At 48.1% G+C, this 22,650-nt stretch overlaps 1 protein-coding gene across 2 annotated transcripts in view; it reads right to left on the bottom strand.

The window, feature by feature from the left end:
* KIAA1211 (KIAA1211 ortholog) overlaps positions 1-22,650 on the bottom strand; it is a 179,525-nt gene that overhangs the window by 54,089 nt on the left and 102,786 nt on the right. Inside the window, exon 4 of one of the 2 annotated variants that reach the window (XM_030191407.1) lies at positions 5,989-6,147. The exons of the other annotated variant lie outside the window; for it this stretch is intronic. Coding sequence (XP_030047267.1) covers positions 5,989-6,147 — 159 coding nt within the window. The remainder of the gene's footprint in view (positions 1-5,988; positions 6,148-22,650) is intronic. 2 annotated transcript variants of the gene reach the window in all.

Here is a 22,650-nt window from a genome sequence, read left to right as displayed (position 1 = left end):
AGAGCATTTTGAAGCTCCTCCGGGGTGGGCCCGTGTTCGGGGCGATTTTGGCGCGAATCCGCCATTTTGAATTTCCCGCCGTTTTCGGCGATGGCTGCGGAGGTTGTTAAGCCCTGTTCCCGTTGTGGCAAGCGCAGATCAGCAGCAGGGCTCTGTAAATCGTGCTCTTCTGACGTCAGAGCCGGCCCGAGCATGGCGAGCGAAGTTTCTTCCCGCTCCATGGAGCTGGCAGTGGGCGCCATTTTGGAACAGCATGGCGCAACCCCCGCTGAGGCGGAGGGATTTGAGCCTGGAGGGGAGCCTTGTATGGAGGCTAATTTGAGAGCCATTACCCCCGGACTGTAACTGGGAGGCCAGGGTGAGCCATTCTCCCCTGAATTTGTTTTACTGCTGCATAAAGCATTTATGTTAAAAAGAGCTCTCCTGCAGGGGTCTCAAATGGCCGGGCTGCCTGTGTCCCCTCCAGTGGAGCCCGGCCTGGAATTGCTGTCAGGTGCGTTTTCCCCTGACAGATGGCCGCAGGATAAGCACAGAAGGGTGGATTCCCCTTCAGAGTGTGGCGCACCCCCTTCCCCCCCCCCCCCCCCCCCCCCCCCCCCCCCGTGGTCGGGATGTGAGGAGTCTGAAGGGTCTGGCAGGCCCTCGTGGTCGGGAGAGCCAGAGGAAGGTGCAAGATTGCCACTGGATCCGAATGATCCTTCCGCGGTGAGGAAAATATGAGCTGCCAGCGCTTATTTCTAATGCATTGTAGGCCCTCTCTATTGAAGATCCTGCGAGTGCTGAGTCTCCTCTGCTAATCTGAGGATGACAAGTACTAAGAAGCCTGCTCAAGCCTTTCCTTTGCATGACTCCATCCAAAAGCTTATTTCGGCTCAATGGGCTGACCCCGAGGGGCCTTTGAAAGTTGCCAGGGCTATGGGGCAATTATACCCTCTAAGTGAGGAGCATTTGGCGCGCTTGGCTGTACCTAAAGTGGATGCCCTAGTCACTGCTGTGACAAAGAGAACTACCCTCCCAGTTGAAGGAGGAGTTGCCCTGAAGGACATGCAGGACCGATGCCTTGAATCAGCTATAAAGCGGTCCTTTGAGATTTCAGGCCTATCCTTACGGGCGGGCGTCTGTATGCAGCTGTTATGCTGCCCGAGTCTGCCTCGCTTGGTTACAACAGGCAGTGGAACAGCCCGGAGATGGAGTGGAGCCCCTTTCGGAGGTGGCACCGCGGATGGAGTCGACTTTCTTTTTTGGCTGACGCCCTTTATGATCTGGTCAGAGCTTCGGCTAAGCAGATGGCTGTAGCGGTGGCGGCTCACCGTCTTCTGTGGCTACGGCATTGGGCAGCTGACATGGCCTCTAAGCAAAGGTTGGTGAAGTTGCCCTTTCAAAGCCTTCTCCTGTTTGGTGAGGAGTTGGAGAAAATTGTGAAAGGCCTGGGGGATGCCAAACCCCAGTGCTTACCCGAGGATAGGCCGTGGCCTTCTTCCAAGGGTCAGGTGGTTCCCTCCTCTTACAGACCTCGCTTCCATGAAGCTAGAAGGTACCGCCCGGGGCGTTCTGCTGGGTTCACTTTGCGTGCCTGTTTTCAGCAGAGGAACTCTTTCGCTCGGACAAACGTTCCGCAGCAGCTGGCTCAAGGCCTGGAGTTCAAGGGCAACCCTCTCGATGATGGTGCGCCAGCCCCCTCCTCAATTCCTGTGATAGGAGGACGACTTTCCCTCTTTCTCGAGGAGTGGGCCAAGATTTCCTCAGATCAGTGGGTCTTGGACCTGATCAGAGATGGCTACAGAATAGAATTCAATGCCCCGATAAGAGACGTGTTTGTGGAGTCCCTATGCGGTTCTGCTGCCAAACGGGCAGCGGTAGAGGAGACCTTACAAGGCTTGATTCACCTAGGGGCGGTATGCCCGGTGCCTCCCGCCGAACTCAGCTCTGGCCGTTACTCTATTTACTTTGTGGTACCGCGAAAAGGAGGGTCTTTTCGGCCAATCCTAGACTTAAAAGAAGTCAACAAGTCTCTGAGAGTGCAGCATTTTCACATGGAAACCCTGTGCTCCATCATTGCGGCGGTACAGCCAGGAGAGTTAATCACGTCTCTGGACCTGAAAGAAGCTTACTTGCAAATACCAATTTGGCCCCCGCACCAGAGGTTTCTGCGTTTTGTGATGATGGGAAAACATTTCCAGTTTCGGGCCTTGCCTTTTGGCCTCGCCACAGCTCCCCGAACCTTTTCAAAGGTAATGGTGGTAGTAGCTGCCTTTCTCAGGCAAGAGGGTATCCGGGTTCACCCGTACCTAGACGACTGGCTCATCAGAGCGGACTCTGCAGAAGAGAGTCATCATGTTACAGCCAGAGTGGTCTCAGTACTGCAATCTCTGGGCTGGGTCGTCAATTTAGCCAAAAGTCACCTGACCCCCTCTCAATCTCTAGAATATTTGGGGGTCCGGTTCGACACAGCCTCGGGGTATGTCTTTCTACCCGAGCAAAGGCGGTGCAAGCTTCAGAACCAGGTCCGTCTGCTCCTGAGGATGCCTCGCCCGCGAGCTTGGGATATAGTCCAGCTACTGGAGTCGATGACAGCCACTTTCGAAGTGGTGCCATGGGCGAGAGCGCACTTGAGACCTCTGCTGTGTTCCCTGCTTCAACGATGGTCTCCCATATCTCAGGATTATCAATGCAGACTCACATGGCTCCCTGCGACCCGGCTCAGTATGGAGTGGTGGCTTTCAGACAGCATGCTGCGGTGAGGAATGCCGCTAGTGCTCCCCAATTGGTGCCTGGTGGTGACAGATGCCAGCCTGAAGCGCTGGGGTGCATATTGCCAGGGAAGGCATGCCCAGGATCTCTGGATACCCGAGGAGTCGGAGTGGTCCATCAATCGCTTGGAGTTGAAAGCGATTTTTTAGGCGCTTCTGGCCTTTCAGTTGACCCTGGAAGGATTGGCTGTCAGAGTTCTGTTGGACAACACGACAGCAGTGGCCTACATAAATCAACAAGGAGGCACTCAGTGCATTGCACTAGCCGCGCAGGCCATGCAGATTTGCCACTGGGCCGAGCTACATCTGCAGTTTCTGTCAGCAGCTCATATTGCAGGTCAGAACAACGTGCAAGCTGATTATCTGAGCAGGAATCAAATCGACCCAGCGGAGTGGGAACTTGCAGACGAAGTATTCCTGCAGATATGTGCCAAATGGGGGATGCACGTAGCGGATCTTATGGCCTCAAGCGCAAATGCCAAAGTCCCGTGCTTTTACAGCAGACGGAGAAATCCTCGCTCGGCGGGGTTGAATGCCTTGGCTCAACCCTAGCCTCAGGGCCTCCTGTATGTGTTCCCTCCATGGCCCTTGATAAGGCGAGTACTCCTGTGGATTCGGCTACACCAAAGAGAAGTGGTTCTCATTGCCCCGGATTGGCCCAGGAGGCCATGGTATGCAGACCTCCGGCGGATGCTGGTGGAGGCTCCCCTGCCATTACCTCTGGTACCGAATCTGTTGTCACAGGGACCGGTGACCATGGAGGACGCCTGCTGCTTTGGTCTTACGGCATGGCTATTGAGAGGGCACAATTGAGAGACAAAGGTTATTCCAGTAAAGTCATTTCCACTCTCCTTCAGGCCCACAAGCGTTCCACTTCCGTGGCTTATGCCAGGATTTGGCGCCAATTTGAGGCTTGGTGTGCTTCTAAAGCGATCACACCCATGCGGGCTTCTGTCTCGCCGATACTTGACTTTTTGCAGGTTGGTTTACAAAAAGGCTTGGCCTATAATTCCCTGCGTGTTCAAGTGGCAGCCTTTGCATGTTTTCGAGGGAAGGTCGCTGGCCTCTCTCTGGCTGCTTGCCCGGATGTTGCACAGTTTCTCAGAGGGGTGCTTTTGCTCCGTCCTCCCGTGCGGGCTCCCTGTCCGGCCTGGAACCTGGGGTTAGTTTTAAAGGCCTTCGAGCCACTTAGGCGAGCTTCGGAGAAGGATGTGACCTTAAAAACGGTCTTTTTGGTGGCCATTACATCAGCGAGACGGGTATCTGAGCTCCAGGTGCTGTCCTGTCGAGACCCATTTCTGCAATTCTCACAGTCCGGAGTTATGGTACGTACGGTGCCTTCCTTCATGCCTAAGGTGGTTTCAGCGTTTCACCTAAACCAGCCTATTTTCCTGCCTTCCTTTTCTAAAGAGGAATTTCCAGAATCATTTGGGCAGTTGCACCTTCTGGATGTGCGAAGGGCTCTGTTGCAATATCTGCGCATGTCAAATGCCTTCAGGACCTCTGACCATTTTTTGTTCTATTGTCAGGTCCGCACAGAGGGTCTCCAGCGTCTAAGGTCACTATAGCCCGTTGGCTCAAAGAAGCTATTTTTCAGCATATTTGCTGTCTGGCCGGCCTCCGCCTGAAGCCTTTAAGGCACATTCCACAAGAGCGATTTCCTCTTCCTGGGCTGAAACTGGAGCATTCTCTCTTTGAGAGATATGCAGTGCAGCGACATGGGCTACTGAGCTCTCTTTTGCCCGACATTACAGGCTGGATGTGGCTGCCAGGAGAGACGCGCATTTTGGAGCACAAGTGCTGGCGCGTGGTGTGGCTTGTTCCCACCCTATCTAGGGATTGCTTTGATACATCCCACTCGTAATGGATTCATCTGCTTGATGACAAGGAAGGGAAAATTAGGTTCTTACCTTGGTAATTTTCTTTCCTTTAGTCATAGCAGATGAATCCATGAGCCCTCCCTCAGTGGTTCATTATGTGATTGATGTTCATTTTATGTTCAGTTTTTCCTGTAGATATGTTCCCTCATTGGGAGAAGTTGGAAAACAGTCTTCAGGATTTCTGTTCTGTTACAGGAGGTTGAGTTTGTCCCTCCTTTGAATTACTGCTCCTGTTCTTGGGCGTTCATCCGCTGTGAGGAAAGTTCATGTTATTATGCTTTGCAGTGTAACACTGCTTTGGAAGCTTCAAATACTGAAGAGACAGATGGAGCTAGCTGGCCATGAGTCACTATGGTTTTTCAGTGCTCTCTATCTCCCCCTGCTGGTTGATGGACACAACCCACTCGTAATGGATTCATCTGCTATGACTACAGGAAAGAAAATTACCAAGGTAAGAACCTAATTTTCCCTTACCTCCGGTACTGAGCCCCCCAACCCCCACTCCCCACAACTGTACACCACTACCATAGCCCTAAGGGGTGAAGGGGGGCACCTACATGTGGGTACAGTGGGTTTCTGTGGGTTTTGAAGGGCTCACATTTACCACCACAAGTGTAACAGGTAGGGGGGATGGGTCTGGGTCCACCTGGCTGAAGTGCACTGCACCCACTAAAACTGTTGCAGGGACCTGCATATTGCTGTCAGGGAGCTGGGTATGACATTTGAGGCTGGCAAAAAATATATATTTTTTTAGGGTAGGAGGGGGTTAGTGACCACTGGGGGAGTAAGGGGAGGTCATCCCCGATTCCCTCCGGTGGTCATCTGGTCAGTTCGGGCACCTTTTTGAGGCTTGGTCATAAGAAAAAATGGACCAAGTAAAGTTGGCCAAGTGCTCGTCAGGGACACCCTTTTTTTTCCATTATTGGCCGAGGATGCCCATGTGTTAAGCACGCCCCAGTCCCGCCTTCGCTATGCTTCCGACATGCCCCCAGGAACTTTGGTTGTCCCCGCAACGGAAAGCAGTTGAGGGCGCCCAAAATCGGTTTTCGATTATGCCGATGTGGGCGACTCTGGGAGAAGGACGCCCATCTCCCAATTTGTGTCGAAAGATGGGTGCCCTTCTCTTTCGAAAATAAGACTGATAAGAAAAATAACGACTGTTGGGCATCAGCTGCTCTCATACTTTTGATTTTGGTATCTTTTAAAGTAGAGTGGAGAGTTCTGGTAGCCACATTGGTCTTAGAGAAAGCGGGAGACTTTGTCAATTGTGATAACTGATCATTACAGTTTATGGATGTTTTACGCATTTTGTTGGTATGAAACATTTCCAAATAGAGGTTTATCAAACTTGTACTCACCTTACTATCATTCTGCAACGCTGTGTCCAACTGATTCAAGACCTCCATAGGGCTACAAGATAATTCCTCTTTTTCTAAAGCACCCTCGGTATCCTGCACCTTCTTAGCAGAAATGGTTGTTGGTGGCTGCCCAAACTTTATATTTTTAGCCAGCTGTTGCTGAAAAATGATGGAGACATATGAAGCACGAAAGAAAACAGCATGGTGCTACTTTTACTGGTTGAATTTATGCCACAACCATTTTTACAGTTTGAGAAGCATGTGACAGTCTTCAAAACAATTTTACTTTTGAATACATGCAAAAGTCAGAGGTGAACATTAATACGAAAGCAAACAGATTCAGGGCTTTATTCAAAAATAATTTCCCCCTCCAATTCTGTACCTATGGAAAACATCTTCAGTGCTTAGAATCCTAAATTAACTCTATGGGGTGTTTTTATTAAAGGATATTAAGCCCCTTAACACTCAGTTAATACATGCTAACAGGCTACCTCAAAACATGTTAAAATGTTTTGTGGTAATTTCCCTGTTTGTGTGCATTAACCAGTATGTTGTCTATTTTGTGAAATATTTTTGGAAGACAGCATAGCATGGGTGTACAGTGGGCGTTCCTGCGTTATCCAGCTAGTATGCTTACATTAGCATGATAACCATAACCAGAAGTGTGACCATGTAAGCACTTAGCACCTCCTAAATAGGAGGAAGTATGTGCTCACATATGAATCCATTGCTGATACAGTGCAACTACACATTAAAGCAGTACCTGCAATTGAAACAAAGGAAAAAAGTCCTACAAATATGCCGTCTTCTATCTGGGCTTAGCACATGGGAAAGTCCTGCATTAAGCCTGATTGCACTGCAGTTTAATACCTTTCTTTACTCTCTCAGAAATTTCAGATGAATTGTAAAATTGAAATCTCAGACTGAGGGCGAGATGCACTAAACTTAACGAGCCCTTAACGAGCAAGTAGTAAACCCAGACATGCACTAAATACTTTTTTCCGACGACGGTAGCAGCTAACGAAAACGGAATGCAGATGAGCAAATTGTGTAGAAATCCCTATTGTGATGAGATGCACTAACCTTTTCCGATTGCCTTAACGCTGGAAAACGGTGGAAAATCTAACCAGAGGTCTGTACCTCTCGGTCTGCGCGGGATTGGAAAACTTCATAAAATGTTTTTAAAAATCGGGGGGGGGGGGGGGCAAAAACGGCCAAGTGCTCGTCATGGACGGCCATTATGGGAGTGCTCCACCCGAAAAACAACCCAAGTGCTCGTCAGGAGCATCCTATATATATATATATATATATATATATATATATATATATAAAGAAATCAAACAGGCTCCGATGCTGCAGGCTCTTTTTTGGACCCCAGAATATTAAAAACGTCTTTTTTGGCTGTGCTTCACTCAGCTGAGAGACCTGGAAGTCTCTGCGCCAATCACAGTGCGTCTAGCTCAGCTGAACGTGTTGTGATTGGCTCAGGGACTTCCAGGTCTCAGCTGAGTGAAGCACTGCCAAAAAAGACGTTTTTTATTATTAAGGGGGCCAAAAATAGATGTTTTTTTTGGATGGGCGCCCATTTTGGCCGCCTTCCCCCCCCCCCCCCCCTTGCAATAATAAAAACGTCTTTTTTGGCAGTGCCTCACTAAGCTGAGAGACCAGGAAGTCTCTGAGCCAATCACAGCGCATCTAGCTCGGCTGAACGCGTTGTGATTGGCTCAGGGACTTCCAGGTCTCAGTTGAGTGAAGCACTGCCAAAAAAGCCGTTTTTATTATTAAGGGGGCCAAAAATAGATGGTTTTTTTGGATGGGCGCCCATTTTGGCCGCCTTCCCCCTTTCCAATAATAAAAACGTCTTTTTTTGGCAGTGCTTCACTCAGCTGAGACCTGGAAGTCCCTGAGCCAATCACAACGCGTTCAGCTGAGCTAGACGTGCTGTGATTGGCTCAGAGACTTCCAGGTCTCTCAGCTGAGTGAAGCACTGCCAAAAAAGACGTTTGAGCTGCGAAGAAGTTGCAGGAGATGTTTCTTTTTTTTTCTTTGCAGCTCGTCCTGGCAGGCAGTCAGTCTGAGCACCTGCCTGGGGGGAGCTAACCATGCTTCTGGGACTTTTGAAAGGCTTTGAAACAGATCAGAGTTTTTTTTGTTGTTGTTTTTTGAGTGAAGGATGTCCATTAAGGATGTCCTTGGCATGCGCAGAGCAGCCAGCATAACGCTTGGTTGCTCTGCGCATGCTCGACCGGCCAACTGGCCAAGCGTTTACCGATAGAATAGAGAATGCAAGTGAGCTACAACGAGCAGCTCATTTGCATTCCCTTTCCTTAATGTATGCCTGTTCCTTACCGATTCGCTAAGGCAATCGTTAAAGGAAGGGCTTTAACGATTTTTTAGTGCATCTTCCACTAAGAGGTCACTAAGAGTGAAGGAGTAGGCCTAATGGTTAGTGCAGTGGACGCTGATCCTGGGGAACTGGGTCTGATTCCCACTGCGGATCCTTGTGACTCTGGGCAAGTCGCTTAACCCTCCATTGTCCCAGGTACAAATAAGTACCTGCATATACTATCAGGCTTATTTTCAAAACAGAAGGGCGCCCATCTTTCAACACAAATCGGGAGATGGGCGTCCTCTCAGGGTCGCCCAAATCGACATAATCAAAAGCCGATTTTGGGCATCCCCAACTGCTTCCTGTCGTGGGGACAATCAAAGTTCCCAGGGGCATGTCGGAGGCGTAGCAAAGGCGGGACTGAGACGTGCCTAATAGATGGGTGTCCTCGAGCAATAATGGAAAAAAGAAGGGCGTCCCTGACAAGCACTTGGCCAACTTTACTTGGTCCATTTTTCTTATGACCAAAGCCTCAAAAAGGTGCTCGAACTGACCAGATGACCACTGGAGGGAATCGGGGATGACCTCCCCTGACTCCCCCAATGGTCACTAACCCCCTCCCACCCTAAAAAAAACAACTTTAAAAACTTTTTTTGCCAGCCTGAAATGTTGTACTCAGGTCCATCGCAGCAGTATGCTCTGTGTGTGTCTCAGCGGAGGCATAGCGAAGGCGTGGACGTCCTTCTTTCAAACATTTTGGACGTCCTGAACTGCCCCCCCCCCCACAGGGATGGCCAAATTTCAAAGGAGTGGAGTGGAGGAGTGGCATAGTGGTTTGAGCACTGGTCTTGCAATCCAGAGATGGCCAGTTCAAATCCCACTGCTGCTACTTGTGATCCAAAATCCAAATAAAGGGGGTGTCAGAGGCATAACAAAGGCATGGACATCCTTCTCACAGAAACATCCAGGCATGGACATCCTTCTCACAGAAACAGCCACATTTTGGAAGTCCTCAACTGCCATCGCAGAAACGGACGCATAGTGAAGGCTTGGACGTCCTTGACCCATAATGGAGAAAAAATAAAAAAGACGTCCCTGATGAGCACTTGGACATCTTCACCTGGACTTGTGTTTTTTTAAGGTTGTAGACGGCTATTATACATGCAGCTTGTCTGCGTATATGAAGCCATCTTTGGCATGTGCAGAGCAGCCACGCATAACGCTTGGCTGCTCTGCACTGGCTTCCCCTCCTTAGGAAGGAAATCGTGTGCAAATGAGCTAACAGCGAGCAGCTCATTTGCATGCGATTTCCTTCATGCATGCCCGTTCCTTTCCGAATCGCTAAGGAATCGGTAAGGGAAGGGCTTTTTCCGTTCAGTTAGTGCATCAGTTAGTCCACTGCAGTGCCCCCTAGGGTGCCCGGTTGGTGTCCTGGCATGTCAGGGGGACCAGTGCACTACGAATGCTGGCTCCTCCCATGACCAAATGGCTTGGATTTGGTCGTTTCTGAGATGGGCGTCTTCGGTTTCCATTATCGCTGAAAACCGGGAACAACCATCTCTAAGGACGACCATCTCTAAGGTCGACCTAAATGTTGAGATTTGGGCGTCCACGACCGTATTATCAAAACGAAAGATGGACACCCATCTTGTTTCGATAATATGGGTTTCCCCGCCCCTTCGCAAGGACGTCCTGCGAGGACATCCTCAGGAAAACTTGGGCGCCCAGTTCGATTATGCCCCTCCACGTAAACGACCTTGAATGTAGTTGCGAAAAACATAGAAACATTCCCTTCCCCCTTCCATATCAGGAAAATCAATATAAGTCTACACTGAAAAATCCACTGAGCAGGTGAGATAAATGGTTAAGTTTCACTATTTATGTTTACAGAAAGGATGGGAAAGCTTCACAGTAGAGACAATGGAGACAAGGACTGTAAATGAATTCATGAAAGGATGACACAAACATAGTGGATTTCTGTTTGAAAGTTGGGGGCTGTAAAGGTAAGGAGAATGTGCATTTGGGCAGACTGAATGGGTCGTGCGGCCTTTATCTGCCATCATGTTCTCTGTTTGCAAAATACACGATTCTGACCTGTCTTTAATTAGCAGGCAGTGTTCTAAATCCAACCAATATACATTTACTCAATGTAAAATTTACGCACAATCAGAAAAAGAGGCGCATAAATGGGCATTACGTTCCTAAAGCTAAGATGCGTTGCTATAGAATAACGGGGATACACACCTAATGTAGATGCATACATTTGCATCACATTTCAGTCGGTGCAAATGACCACAGCTTAAGTTAAGCGCGAATCCTGGGCGTAAGCGCTATTCTATAAACTGCGCCTAACTTTAAGTACAGCCTATAGAACAGAATCAATTAAGTTGTGCATGGTCAAATTGTGTACATGATTTAATTAACAAGCTAATCAGCACTGATTGGTACTTAACAACCAATTAGTGTCACTAATTGACTTTTAATTAGAATTTACGCGCACAACTTTCTAGGCATATTCTATAATGCGGTGCGTGTAAATTCTAATGTGCACAGTCAAAAAGGGGGCATGGGCATGGAATGGGCAGGCTGGGCGTTTAAAAAAAAAAAAAAAAAATATGCGCGCTATGATAGAATACACCCGATCTGCACCTAACTTAGGCACAGGTACTTAGGTCTGGTTTTAGGCAGCCTAAATGGGTGCACATAAATTTTAGGAGCAAGAATGGCACATGAGCGTATTTTATAAACTATGCCTAACTTTAGGCGTAGTTTATAGAATCACTAGCCGTTGAGCCCGTAAAAACGGGCTAGTAAAGGAAGGGGGGGGTTTGAAAGGCCCCCCCCCCGGATAGGTCGCCGCCGCCCCCAACCCCCGGAGTCCCCTCTGCCACCCCTCCACCCGGGCCGGGTACCTGGCTTCACTATTCAAACCGCCAGAACACAGCACACAGCTCATTTGAGCTGCCATCGGCCTTCCTTCTTCTCTGCGTGTGTTCCGCCCTCGTGTGACGTAACGTCGGTGAGGGCGGGACACAGGCAGGTAAGGAAGGCCAACGGCAGCTCAGATGAGCTGTGTGCTGCGTTCCGGCGGTTTGAATAGTGAAGCCAGGTACTCGGGCTGGGTGGAGGGTGGGTGACGACGGCGACTCCGGGTGGGTGGGGGGAGCGGTAGCGGCAACCCTGGGGGGGGGGGAGCGATGGCGACGGCAGTTCCCTCACTCGCAGGTGCACAGGTTCCCTCTCTGTCATGCCCCCGTCATCACATATTGACGCGGGGGCGGGACAGAGGGTCTCTACTGCGCATTTGTGAGTGAGTACGCCTCTTGCCATTTATATGTTGTTTGTTAACTGCATGGTTTTACGACGCCAATATTTAAGGCGCCATATATAGAATTTCCCCCTATGTAAATTACATGCGCCATTGCAGGACAGCACTTAGGCACCACACTATGTACACCTAAGTAAATAAGGGCTACTATTCTATACATTTATACACACTTCCCTGGATTCTCTATGGTTCCAAATTTAGGCATTGAAATTTGTCGATCAAAGATGCATGTGCTAAATTAATTAGTTAATAGGTCATTAACTAGCAATAAACTGATGTCAACAATCAGTTATTGCAGTTAATTGACAGTACTTAGATTTTGTGCACAACTCTTCCTATGTTCTATTCTATAACCCTGCATGTCTAAATCCCACAGCATGCAACTCAAAAGGGGGCGGGTTAGGGGTGTTCTAAAAAATGGTGCTCAGAAATATTGAATACCACCATTCCTGTGACTAAATGCCAAGAATTGGTTTCACCTGGCATAAATACTGGTGCCCAAATTTGGGCGTGGGAATGGGCTCTAAGCGCTGTTCTATACAGAGTGCTTGACCCAGAGTGCTCTTTATAGAACAAAGCTCTGCACCGATTTTTTACGGCATCCAAATTTGGGCACAATTTACTGAATCTGCCTCACTAGGGCACATAGGTAAAGACAGGCACCTATCCATCGATATTCAGTGCTATTTAACCGAGCAGGAATGGCTCCTAGATGGTTAAATAGCACTTACAGAGCTATCCATGAATATTCAGCAGGAGGGAGCTGCCGCGGGGCTGTGGTTCCACCGGTTCCCTGATCCCTCTAATGTTACTTCCTGTTCTAGGGCAGGGAACTGGCAGAGCCGACAGCCGCATGGCTGCACCCAGCACCTCCAGGACGTAACAGCAATGCACCCGGGGGGGTTGGAGGTGATGTGCCGGGGGGAGGTGAGGCAATGCAATGCGCCGAGGGGAGGCAGGCAATGCGATGCGCTGAGGGGGCAGGCAATGTGATATGCCCCGGGGGGGGGGGGGGGGGGGGTGTACAGTGATGATCTGCCCCAGGTGGCGGCCGACTAAAGAACACTACTGATTCCCGGTCAGTGCTTAGGGCTAGATTTTATAAATGGTGCATGAAAATTCCGCATGGAAAAAAATACGCCTAGGTTTATTCTCTAAACTACACCTAAATGTTATAGAATAGACTTAAATTTCTGTGTGGTATATAGAATTATGCTGAGCGCCTCTCCATGTGGCCAAATTTAGTCAAGGTCATTTATGCCACGTTTTACTTGGTGCATATCCCAGTGTCTAAATTAGGCACAGAGCAGGCGTATTCTATAACAACGCACAAAGATTTTAGAAATGCCCATGCCCCACTCATGGCCACGCCCCCTTTTTAACTATGCGACTTTGCATTTACGTGCACCACATTATAGAATACGCTTAGCGAGTTCTGCGTGTAAATCTTACTGAAAATTAGTGCTGGTTATGTGCGTTGTTATAGAATTCACTTTGATTTCCACACGGACAGTAAGGCGTGATATGTAGAATCTGGCAGTTAGTGGTGCAATATAACCGGCTATCTACAAATATTCAGTGCATCACCGGCTAAATTTGACAGCCAAATCCGACCACCCAAATAGTAGGCCTATCTTTGGCTGCTAGAAACATAACTGGACAGTGCTGAATATTGGCTTGGCTGGTTAAACCAGCCAAAAAAAACTGGATATTTAATGCCAGTCACCGGAAACAGCCCAGCATTGAATATCTAGTTATACTGCTGACCGCGGGAGTTAGCCAGGCTGAATCCCACGATCTGAATATCGGCCCCCTAGTTTACTGAATTGCCCTTCACACATTTTTTCTCATGCACATATAATAGAAAAAAAAACCTTCAGTACATTTGACCTATAAGGAACTACTTAGTACTACCAGATGCATGCAGTAGACTGGCCACTGTTGGAAACAGGATGCTGGGCTAGATGCGGCCCAACTCCTATTTTTACAGGTCATTTATCAATAGGGTGCCTAACATCAAAAGTACACAAATACTTTTAAGTCTGCGTTTAAAAAAAGAAACATTTTGAAAATTGGTTTGCTAGTTGGTTGACAGCTCACACACAAGCTTATGCACTTTAAAACGAGTGTGATTTATGCCACATGCCTACAACATGTACTTTTTTTTTGTACTAGCATGTTTGTTTATTTTTATTGATTATTTTTCCTCACTTATAGCCTGCCTATAATCTGGGCAGGTCACAGTAATTAAAACATTCATAAACAGAATAAAACTGTAATCTCCCTTGAACTATTTTGGTTACAAATAACTTGCATTAAATTAAAGATTGTAGAAGAATTTTAGCAGAGCATAAGGGGCACAAGTTTTTTTAGGAAGACAGAAAACAAAAATAAGAACAGTTTATTGGACTGTGGTTATAATGAAGGGTTTTATTTATCTAATTTGTAACACACAGGCAACATACACTTGCTACTGAAAAGCAGAGAAAAAGAAAAAAAAGCTAAACAAGTATTCTAATTAGGCAAATCATCATCAATCTCTTTATTAGACCACAAAAAAGGGGAAAAAGACCTAAAAATTACAATGGGGGGAAAAAAAAGGAAGAAACAATAAACAAGGTATAAGCCATAACATGCGTGGAGAGGCATTTTCGATTTGACATCTTTGGATGTCTTGCATTAAACGTCCCACATCTGAATAGCAAATGTAACATTTTCAAAAAAGCAAAACTTCTTTGGTTTTTTTTTTCATAAATACTGTTTGTAACAAGGTTTTGTGGTCTGTGTGTTTATCTTTTCAGGCCATTTTTGAAAAAAAAAAAAAATGCACAATTGAAAAATGTAGAAAATCAAGCCATTGGGATGTAGGAGGGGCCAGCATTTTTATAAGACTGGCCCCCAGACATCCCAGGTACACATTTCACTGTTGCTTCCCTATCTTGTCTGCTGAGCCCTCCAAAACCCACCCAAAACCCACTACCCCAAAGATTGTAAGCTCCTTGAGCAGGGACTGTCCCTCTATGTCAAATTGTACAGCGCTGCGTAACCCTAGTAGTGCTTTAGAAATGTTAAGTAGTAGTAGTAGTAGTAGTACACCACTATAATTGCCCTTATGGGTGAAGGGGGCACCTATATGTGGGTATAGTCGGTTTCTGGTGAGTTTTGGAGGGCTCACCATTTCCACCACAAGTGTACAGGTAGGGGGAGGTATGGGCCTGGTGAAATTCACGTGGTGGCTAAAGCTTATTGCTTCCTATTAGAGTCTAAGCGTTTTTACATTTTAGTGTAGGTTCCTCATCCCAGAAGGCCCTGCAAGCTCTACTATTACCCGCAGGGCCGGTCTTAGGCAGAGGCGACCAAGGCGACCGCATAGAGCCTCGCGCCTAAGGGGGCCCCGCGGAGCGCCTCAACTCTGCCTCACTCGAGCCTCCGCTCTGACCTCCGCCGCTGCTCGCCTTAGTCGCCTGAGGTGATCCCCCATTCCCGCGGCTCGGCCACTCCGCTCCCGCCACCACCGGCGCGGCACCCACCCCCGGCTTGGGCCCGCTGAGCCCACCGTCATCTCCTGAGTCCCTGGACCCCGGCGACTAACTGAGCGATGCCAGCAAGCCAGCCCAGGCAGCAACGGCCCCACCCGACGGCGATGACAGAAAGTTGCAGCGCGATGGCTCACCTCCAGGCTCCAGCTTCCCGCTCTATGTCCCGCCTTCCGATGTATTTCCTGTTTCCGGACGCGAGGGCGGGAGTCACTGAGCGGGAAAAGCTGGAGCCTGGTCGGAGGTGGTGAGGACGTGAGGTGAGCCATCGTTGCTGACGCCAACAGTTGTGCACTTATGCCAAATCGAAATTGGATTCCATGCAGGCAGGAGATCAGGAGAAGTGTCTCTCTCATCTAACGACACTTGCGGACGGTGCAAGGTTTGGAAATGTCTGCCTCCCTGAGAGGGATTTGGCCCAACAACATTAGTTGCTAGAGAAGCTGAGCAAGTAAGATCTTCTGGCTTGGAAGAGGCTGTTTCTAACATATCTGGGTTATTTTCACATAGATCTGCAGATATTTCTCCTGATAAAAATTTGGATGGCAATAGCAGATTTAGCTAAAACACTGCTTCCAGTAATTAATGATATGACACCTCGAATTAATCATTTGGAAGCTAGACTGCAATCACAGGAAGAAAAGATTACTAAGCTAAAATCTGAGAATGGAAATCAAGAAGTAGCAAAATCTGATATAAAATAGGTACAATCAGTTCAAACTATTTAGTAACTGATGTGGCTACTTGCCTCTGGTTTGATGGGTTACAGAGTAATAGGGGAATTTGAAAGTACTGGATCTTTTCTTAATATTTTTCTTTTATTCTCCTTTGTTATGAGAATTGGAACTACTAATTGTAGTGGACTTGAACTGAATAATTTTTTGGGGAGCGGGGGTTTCATGATAGCATTGTGCGTCCGTTTTTTGTACAAGTTTAGCTTCATTTGTCTTTATTTGAAATTTAATAAATAAAAAAATGTTCTAAAATGGAATAAGCTTATCAATGGGGTGGAGCTAGGGTGGGGTGGAGCTAGGGCGGGGCTAGGGTAGGCAGGGCTAGGATGGGGCCCCACCAAATTGGTCTGCATAGGGCCCCGCACTTGCTAAGACCGGCCCTGATTACCCGTGGCCGAATACCTCAAGCCTGCAGTTCACCTCTGAGCTCGGAGACAATTAAACTAACCTCGCCTTCAAAGTCCTAGACCATGGAAGGGAAAGAAAACTAAAAGGATTTTAAGACCCAGTAACCAGACAGATGGTAAGTACAAGTTACCAGTTGTTTATTTAAACCCAATTTGGGGTATGGAAAAATTGATGTTCTTAACACATTAGGTTCTTTTGTAACATAAAAATACATTTATACATAAACTAATAGCATAATTTTTCTTACAGGTGCAGCAGTAGAACAACAACAGTGAAACCAACAGACAAGTATTAACCAAAGTATCTTATTTGTTCTCTCTCAATCTATAAATTTCCTTTATATTGTGTGTCTCAAGAATCAATTATTTTGAATTACTTTGTCTTTTAGGTGTGAACACCCAGATTCAGTCTCTACAACAGGTGAATCAGATTAAACTGTGACCTTTCAGTGTCCTTTTTCATAGGAGTGAAGACTTATCTTTGGCCCTTCTTGGAGCTTCTTTGTTCTTCCCCCTTGTATGTTGGAGCTACTACTACTACTACTACTACTACTACTTAACATTTCTAGAGCGCTACCAGGGTTACGCAGCGCTGTACAAATTAACAATTAAGGACGGTCCCTGCTCGGAAGAGCTTACAATCTAAGGGATCTTCTCTTTCAGTACAGGAACCTACTGCCTCACCCTTTAAATGAAATCAACAAAAAAAACCTTCCTTCCTGACTAACAGCAGGAACAGCACTAGCTGGGATTCAGGGATAACTGTGGCTTGCTAACTAACAAAATAAAGAATAATTGTATAACCTTAAATAGTTTCTCTGTTCTTGTACTGAGTTCCCTAACTAAGGAAGGGCACTCTTCATTGGATCTTGCAGTCACACTGCTCTCAGCATCTTTGTCTCTCCAAATTCATGCAATCTTCCACTCTAGTGCACCAGCATGTGAACACACATACTGCAAGCCCAACCTTAAGCTTGGAGACCAGTTTTCCTAGTGGCTTAACTGGGATACTTGCACAAATTTGTTTTACACAATCATGGTCTCTCTACCAGTCTTAACTTGCAAAACTTTTAAACAGCACACAAACAAACAAAAATCAGTTTTAGTTCTTTTTTTTCACTGTTCAAATCAGGGGCGTATGTGTGTGGGGCCACAGGGGCCTGGGCCCCCGCAGATTTTGCCCTGGACCCCCCTACCGCCGTCAACCCTCCCCCGCTGCATGGCTTACCTTTGCTGGCGGGGGACCCCAATCCCCGCCAGCCGAGGTCCGCTTCCACCTGCCCCCCTGCCTTTAAAAATATTTCTTCAGCTGGCGGGGGACCGCAACCCCCGCCAGCCGACCCGAGGTCTTTAAAGTTCTTCATCCTCCGTGGTCGTGCTGCTGTTGAATCCAGTTCGGAGTCTGACGTTGCAGCAGCAAGTACAACGTGCTGTGACGTCGGACTCCAAACTGGATTCAACAGCAGCACGGCCACGGAGGACGAAGAAGAATTTTAAAGACCTCGGGTCGGCTGGCGGGGGTTGGGGTCTCCCGCCAGCTGAAGAAATATTTTTAAAGGCAGCGGCAGGTGGAAGCGGACCTCGGCTGGCGGGGGTTGGGGTCCCCCGCCAGCAAAGGTAAGCAACGGCAGCGGGGGAGGTTTGGCGGCGTGAGGGGGTGGAAAGAGTCATTAGTGGCGGGGGGTCTGGCAATGGCGGGGGGGGTGGTCGGGGGGGCTAAAATATGCCCCATCCCTCTGGCTCTGGCCCCCCCCTACCGCCGGAGTCCAGATACGCCCCTGGTTCAACTTCAAATCCAACACTTTTCTCCTCTAGCTCACTTCAACTGCACTCAGAGCTCAAACACTTGCAGAGAAATTCCCTTTCATATACTTAAACAGCACACAGAAAAATCAGTTTTAGAACTTTCTTTCTCTGCTCAAATCCAACACTTTTCACTTTCAACTCTCTTCACCTGTATTCAGGAATTTAAAGCTCACAGAAAAACTTATTCACACACTTTTTCTGCCTAGAAATCCTGTCATGTACTCAGAGCTCTCCCAAACACACCTTTCAGCCCTTCCCCCCACTTCCTGCCAAGCTGTTGCCAAGGGACACTGGGTCTCTGAATCACCAGCTGACCTCTGCTGGCCAATAAGTTGTCAGAACACAGAGTGTTTGCCTCATGGACTCTAATTAACATTTTTTCACAATCTCTCCATTTTTGAAAATAACTTTCCATAGGAAATAATAGAAAAGCTATACTTTCAGACAAAACCCCATAAAATTTCTATACAATCAGATCAAAACATCCCACAATCATTGGTGCCATCAAACCACACAAACAGTGCACCTTTCACATGTTTAAACACACATCTAAATACATAAACAGACTTTTATCTAACACTCAGAGCATTGGGGCAAGTCGCAGACAGCACAGCTCCATGCAGGAAGTCCAGAACTGCTTCTGGAGTCACAGCACTGACCACCAACAATCTCTGGGAACCCAGGTAAAAATAAAAAAATAAATATAACCCACCGAGTTACATTAGGAAGCAGTAGGCATTAGACACCACGTGAATTTCACAAAGGCTAGCTAAGCATCATCTCATATCCAGCAAAAGACTCCTGAAGAAGGCCTTTTTAGGCTGAAACATGGCTCGTGTCGAGTCTTGGATGTCATAGTAATGTCAACTGTTTTTTTGGACATCGTCTACTGCTCCTTCTTTTGTTACCCTCGCTGTGATTGACTTGCTTGTATGACCGCAAGGGTTTCTGTCTGCTGAAATAAACCCATGCCATCCTGTTTAAACTTCTCAACAGCTTGTGATAACAAGTCAGCCTTACCAGCCAAACCCAAGGCTTTGCTAACCATAACATCTGCTCAGCTAAACTTCTGATCTGATAATCTGTGTTTCCTAACTAACTGCTTAGGGGCTATTTCTAATTGATATCTGTAATCTATCAAACATATAAATGAGACGTGACCGACTCACCTGCAAATGCGCAGTAGAGTCCGAACGTTCAGAGCAACAGTCTAGAGGTGCGGCGACTCCGCCCCGAACACCTGGCGAGTTCCACTCCCCCTCCCTCTGAAGTTTAGACGTCATCCAAATGCGGGGCAACTCCGCGAGGATGGTGCGAGGGGAGGAGCCATGGCGGCGCTGACGACTGACTGACGTTTCACCCCAAGAGGCTTGGCCCCGGACGCCCACGTGACTCGCCTTCCTCGCCTTTGATTTGCGGAGCCCTAAGGGGAGGAGCCGTGGCGGCAGTGACGACTGACGTTTCACCCCAAGAGGCGTGGCCCCAGACGCGGAAATCGAGTGCCGGCGGTTTGGGGAGAAGGACATGGGGGGGAGCAGGGTTGCTGGACATGGGGGGAGGGCAGAGGAGAAAGTAGGCTTGCTGGACATGGGGGGAGGGTAGGGGAGAGATCAGGGTTACTGGACATGGGGTGGAAGCCGGGGGGGAGGGGGGAGAGCAGAGTTGTTGGGGGTGGGGTGGGCCATAGGAAAACCAAAAACTAGCCCGTTGTTACGGGCTTAACGGCTAGTGTAACAGATTTTAAAACTGCTTATTGGCTATTTGTATTTGATAGTTGATCATCTGAGAACTGGATTTAACAAGTGCTTTAAAATCGGTATTAGTTCCTTTTTTTCTGTTTCCATTGTGTGTGGAGCCCCTCCCCTCCCCCACCTGCTTTTTGTTGTAAGTCATTTGTAATGCAGAGGTGTGGCTTCTCTCCACAAGGTTTTGTCTCTGCACAGAAACTGGAAGGATTTGGGAGCTCACAGATAAGACTATTTTCTGAGTACCCCTACCTTAAAGCTGTGGCTCTGGGCATTTCAATGCTGTACTAGAGAAAGCCCACCCACCCCAAGACTGACGCTTCCTAAATAGCTTTCCCAAATATACTATGTATCACAAATTAACTCCACCCTAATTACAACCCCATCATAGTACACCTGTTCATACCCATTTCAATCAATCAGGATGACTTTTATTCTCTGTAATAATTGTGGTGCTTTAGTTTCAAGGCCAAGCATCTGGAGACTTAAAGCTTGTCCTGTCTTCAGCTCGCTAGTTTAAAACAGGACCTCAGCAAAGTAAAGCAGGAATTGAATGCACTTAAAGCAACTTCTAGCACTGCACAAAATCATACTGCACAGAATCATACCAAATTCTCACCACTGCCTCAAAGGATAAAACCACCTAAGAATAGATGGTTCACAGTAGGCTCAGGCAGGCTTCGTTATGTGACACAGAAGCATCCGCCCTCACAAGTGTTGCCCCTACAGAATTCTTTTGCTCCATTACAGCACTGTGATGTTCCTGAAAATAGAACTGAGGTGGAAGAAAAAGAAAAAGCAATGAAGGTGGAACAAAAAGATATGAAGGTACCCAAAGAGAAAAGACACCCCCAAATCACTAAAATTGAAACACATACTAGGAAATGTAGATGGAAAGCGATGACCACAAATGCTCGCAGTCTAAGCAATAAAGTTCATGACCTTCAAGCCCTGATGTTGGAGGCAGACTTGGACATAGTTGCAGTCACGGAGACATGGCTCAATGGTATGCAAACATACCAGGCTATAATCTTTTTAGGAAGGATAGAGATGTTCGTAAAGGTGGAGGAGTAGCTCTGTATGTGAGAAATTATATCACAGCAACTGAAATGACAGGGAACGGGGGAAAGGAAGAAGCAATATGGATCTTCTTAAAAAGAGAGGCTAGAACCTCTGTCCACGTGGGTGTTGCCTACAGACCCCCGACACAATTGGAGGAACTAGATAAAGATCTGATCGCAGATATTCAAAAGTTGGGGAAGAAGAGAGAGGTGCTGTTGCTGGGAGATTTCAATCTGCCGGATGTAGATTGGAAGTTTCCGTCTGCGGAATCGGAAAGAACTAGAGAGATCGTGGATGCTTTTCAAAGTGCTCTGCTCAGACAAATGGTGACAGAACCCACGAGGGAGAGAGCGACGCTGGATCTGGTACTCACAAATGGGGATAGTGTGTCAAATGTCTGAGTGGGTGCCCACCTGGGCAACAGTGTCACATTTACAAAGCTGGACACTGGGTTTGTGAGCCCTTGGGCCACTGCCGAGGAGCGGCAGTGGCAGGCAAAACCACCCCACGCTAGAGACAGGGCAGATCTCTGACAAACAGTTAGGCTTCACCTGCACCTGGCCACTTTCCACCAAGAGTTGAGCTCAAGGCTTCAGGTGGCTGGCAGGACTTACTGGACAGGGCAGGACTGGCTAACAGCTAGGCAGCGCAGGGAAAGGATAGGCTAAAGGACAGGACTGAAAGCTGCGAGCAGCCACTGAAACAGGGAACAAACACAGCTAGACAGGAGACTGAACTGAAAGCTGCAAGCAGCCACTGAAGCCTCTTGGCTGGAGCTGGAACTTGGCTCGGACTCTGCATCTCGGCTGGAGCTGGAACTCAGCTTGGACTCTGCAGCTTGGCTAGGATTGGAACTCAGCATGGACTCAGCAGCTTGGCTGGCACTGGAACTCAGCATGGACTCAGCAGCTTGGCTGGAACAGGAACTCAGCATGGACTCAGCAACTTGGCTGGAACTGGAACTCCTCATGGACTCAGCAACTAGACTGGAACGGGAACTCAGCGTGGACTCAGCAACTTGACTGGAACTGGAACTCGGCGTGGACTCAGCAACTTGGCTGGAACCGTAGCTCGGCATGGACTCAGCAGCTTGGCTGGAACGGGAACTCAGCGTGGATTCCGCAGCTTGGCTGGAACTGGAACTCAGCGTGGACTCCGCAGCTTGGCTGGAACTGGAACTCAGCGTGGACTCCGCAGCTTGGCTGGAACTGGAACTCTGCGTGGACTCCGCAGCTTGGCTGGAACTGGAACTCTGCGTGGACTCAGAAGCTTGGCTGGAACCATAGCTCGGCATGGACTCAGCAGCTTGGCTGGAACTGGAACTCAGCGTGGACTCCGCAGCTTGGCTGGAACTGGAACTCTGCGTGGACTCAGAAGCTTGGCTGGAACCATAGCTCGGCATGGACTCAGCAGCTTGGCTGGAACTGTGAACAAGAGCTGAACCGGGACCCGGACTGGAATCAGGAACTGAACCGAGACTGGCCTTCAGAAGGCTCCACTGAAACTGCATATAAGCCTTGTACTCGGGACTTCCACAGCGCCTTCTTTCGGCATCAGCTTCTGGAGTATCCCGCAGGGCTGGATCCGAGAGAAGTTTGTAGCGGTAGTATGCCAACATGATAGAAGAATCAATCGCCAAAACTGGGTTTGCAGAAAACCCAAACCCACAGGCCCCCTTTCTCTCAGCTGCAGCTTCAGGAGTATTCCTCAAGGCT

This window comes from Microcaecilia unicolor, chromosome 2, assembly GCF_901765095.1.
Source record: "Microcaecilia unicolor chromosome 2, aMicUni1.1, whole genome shotgun sequence".
Classification (NCBI taxonomy): domain Eukaryota; kingdom Metazoa; phylum Chordata; class Amphibia; order Gymnophiona; family Siphonopidae; genus Microcaecilia; species Microcaecilia unicolor.
This window is presented reverse-complemented; position numbering and strand designations above follow the sequence as displayed.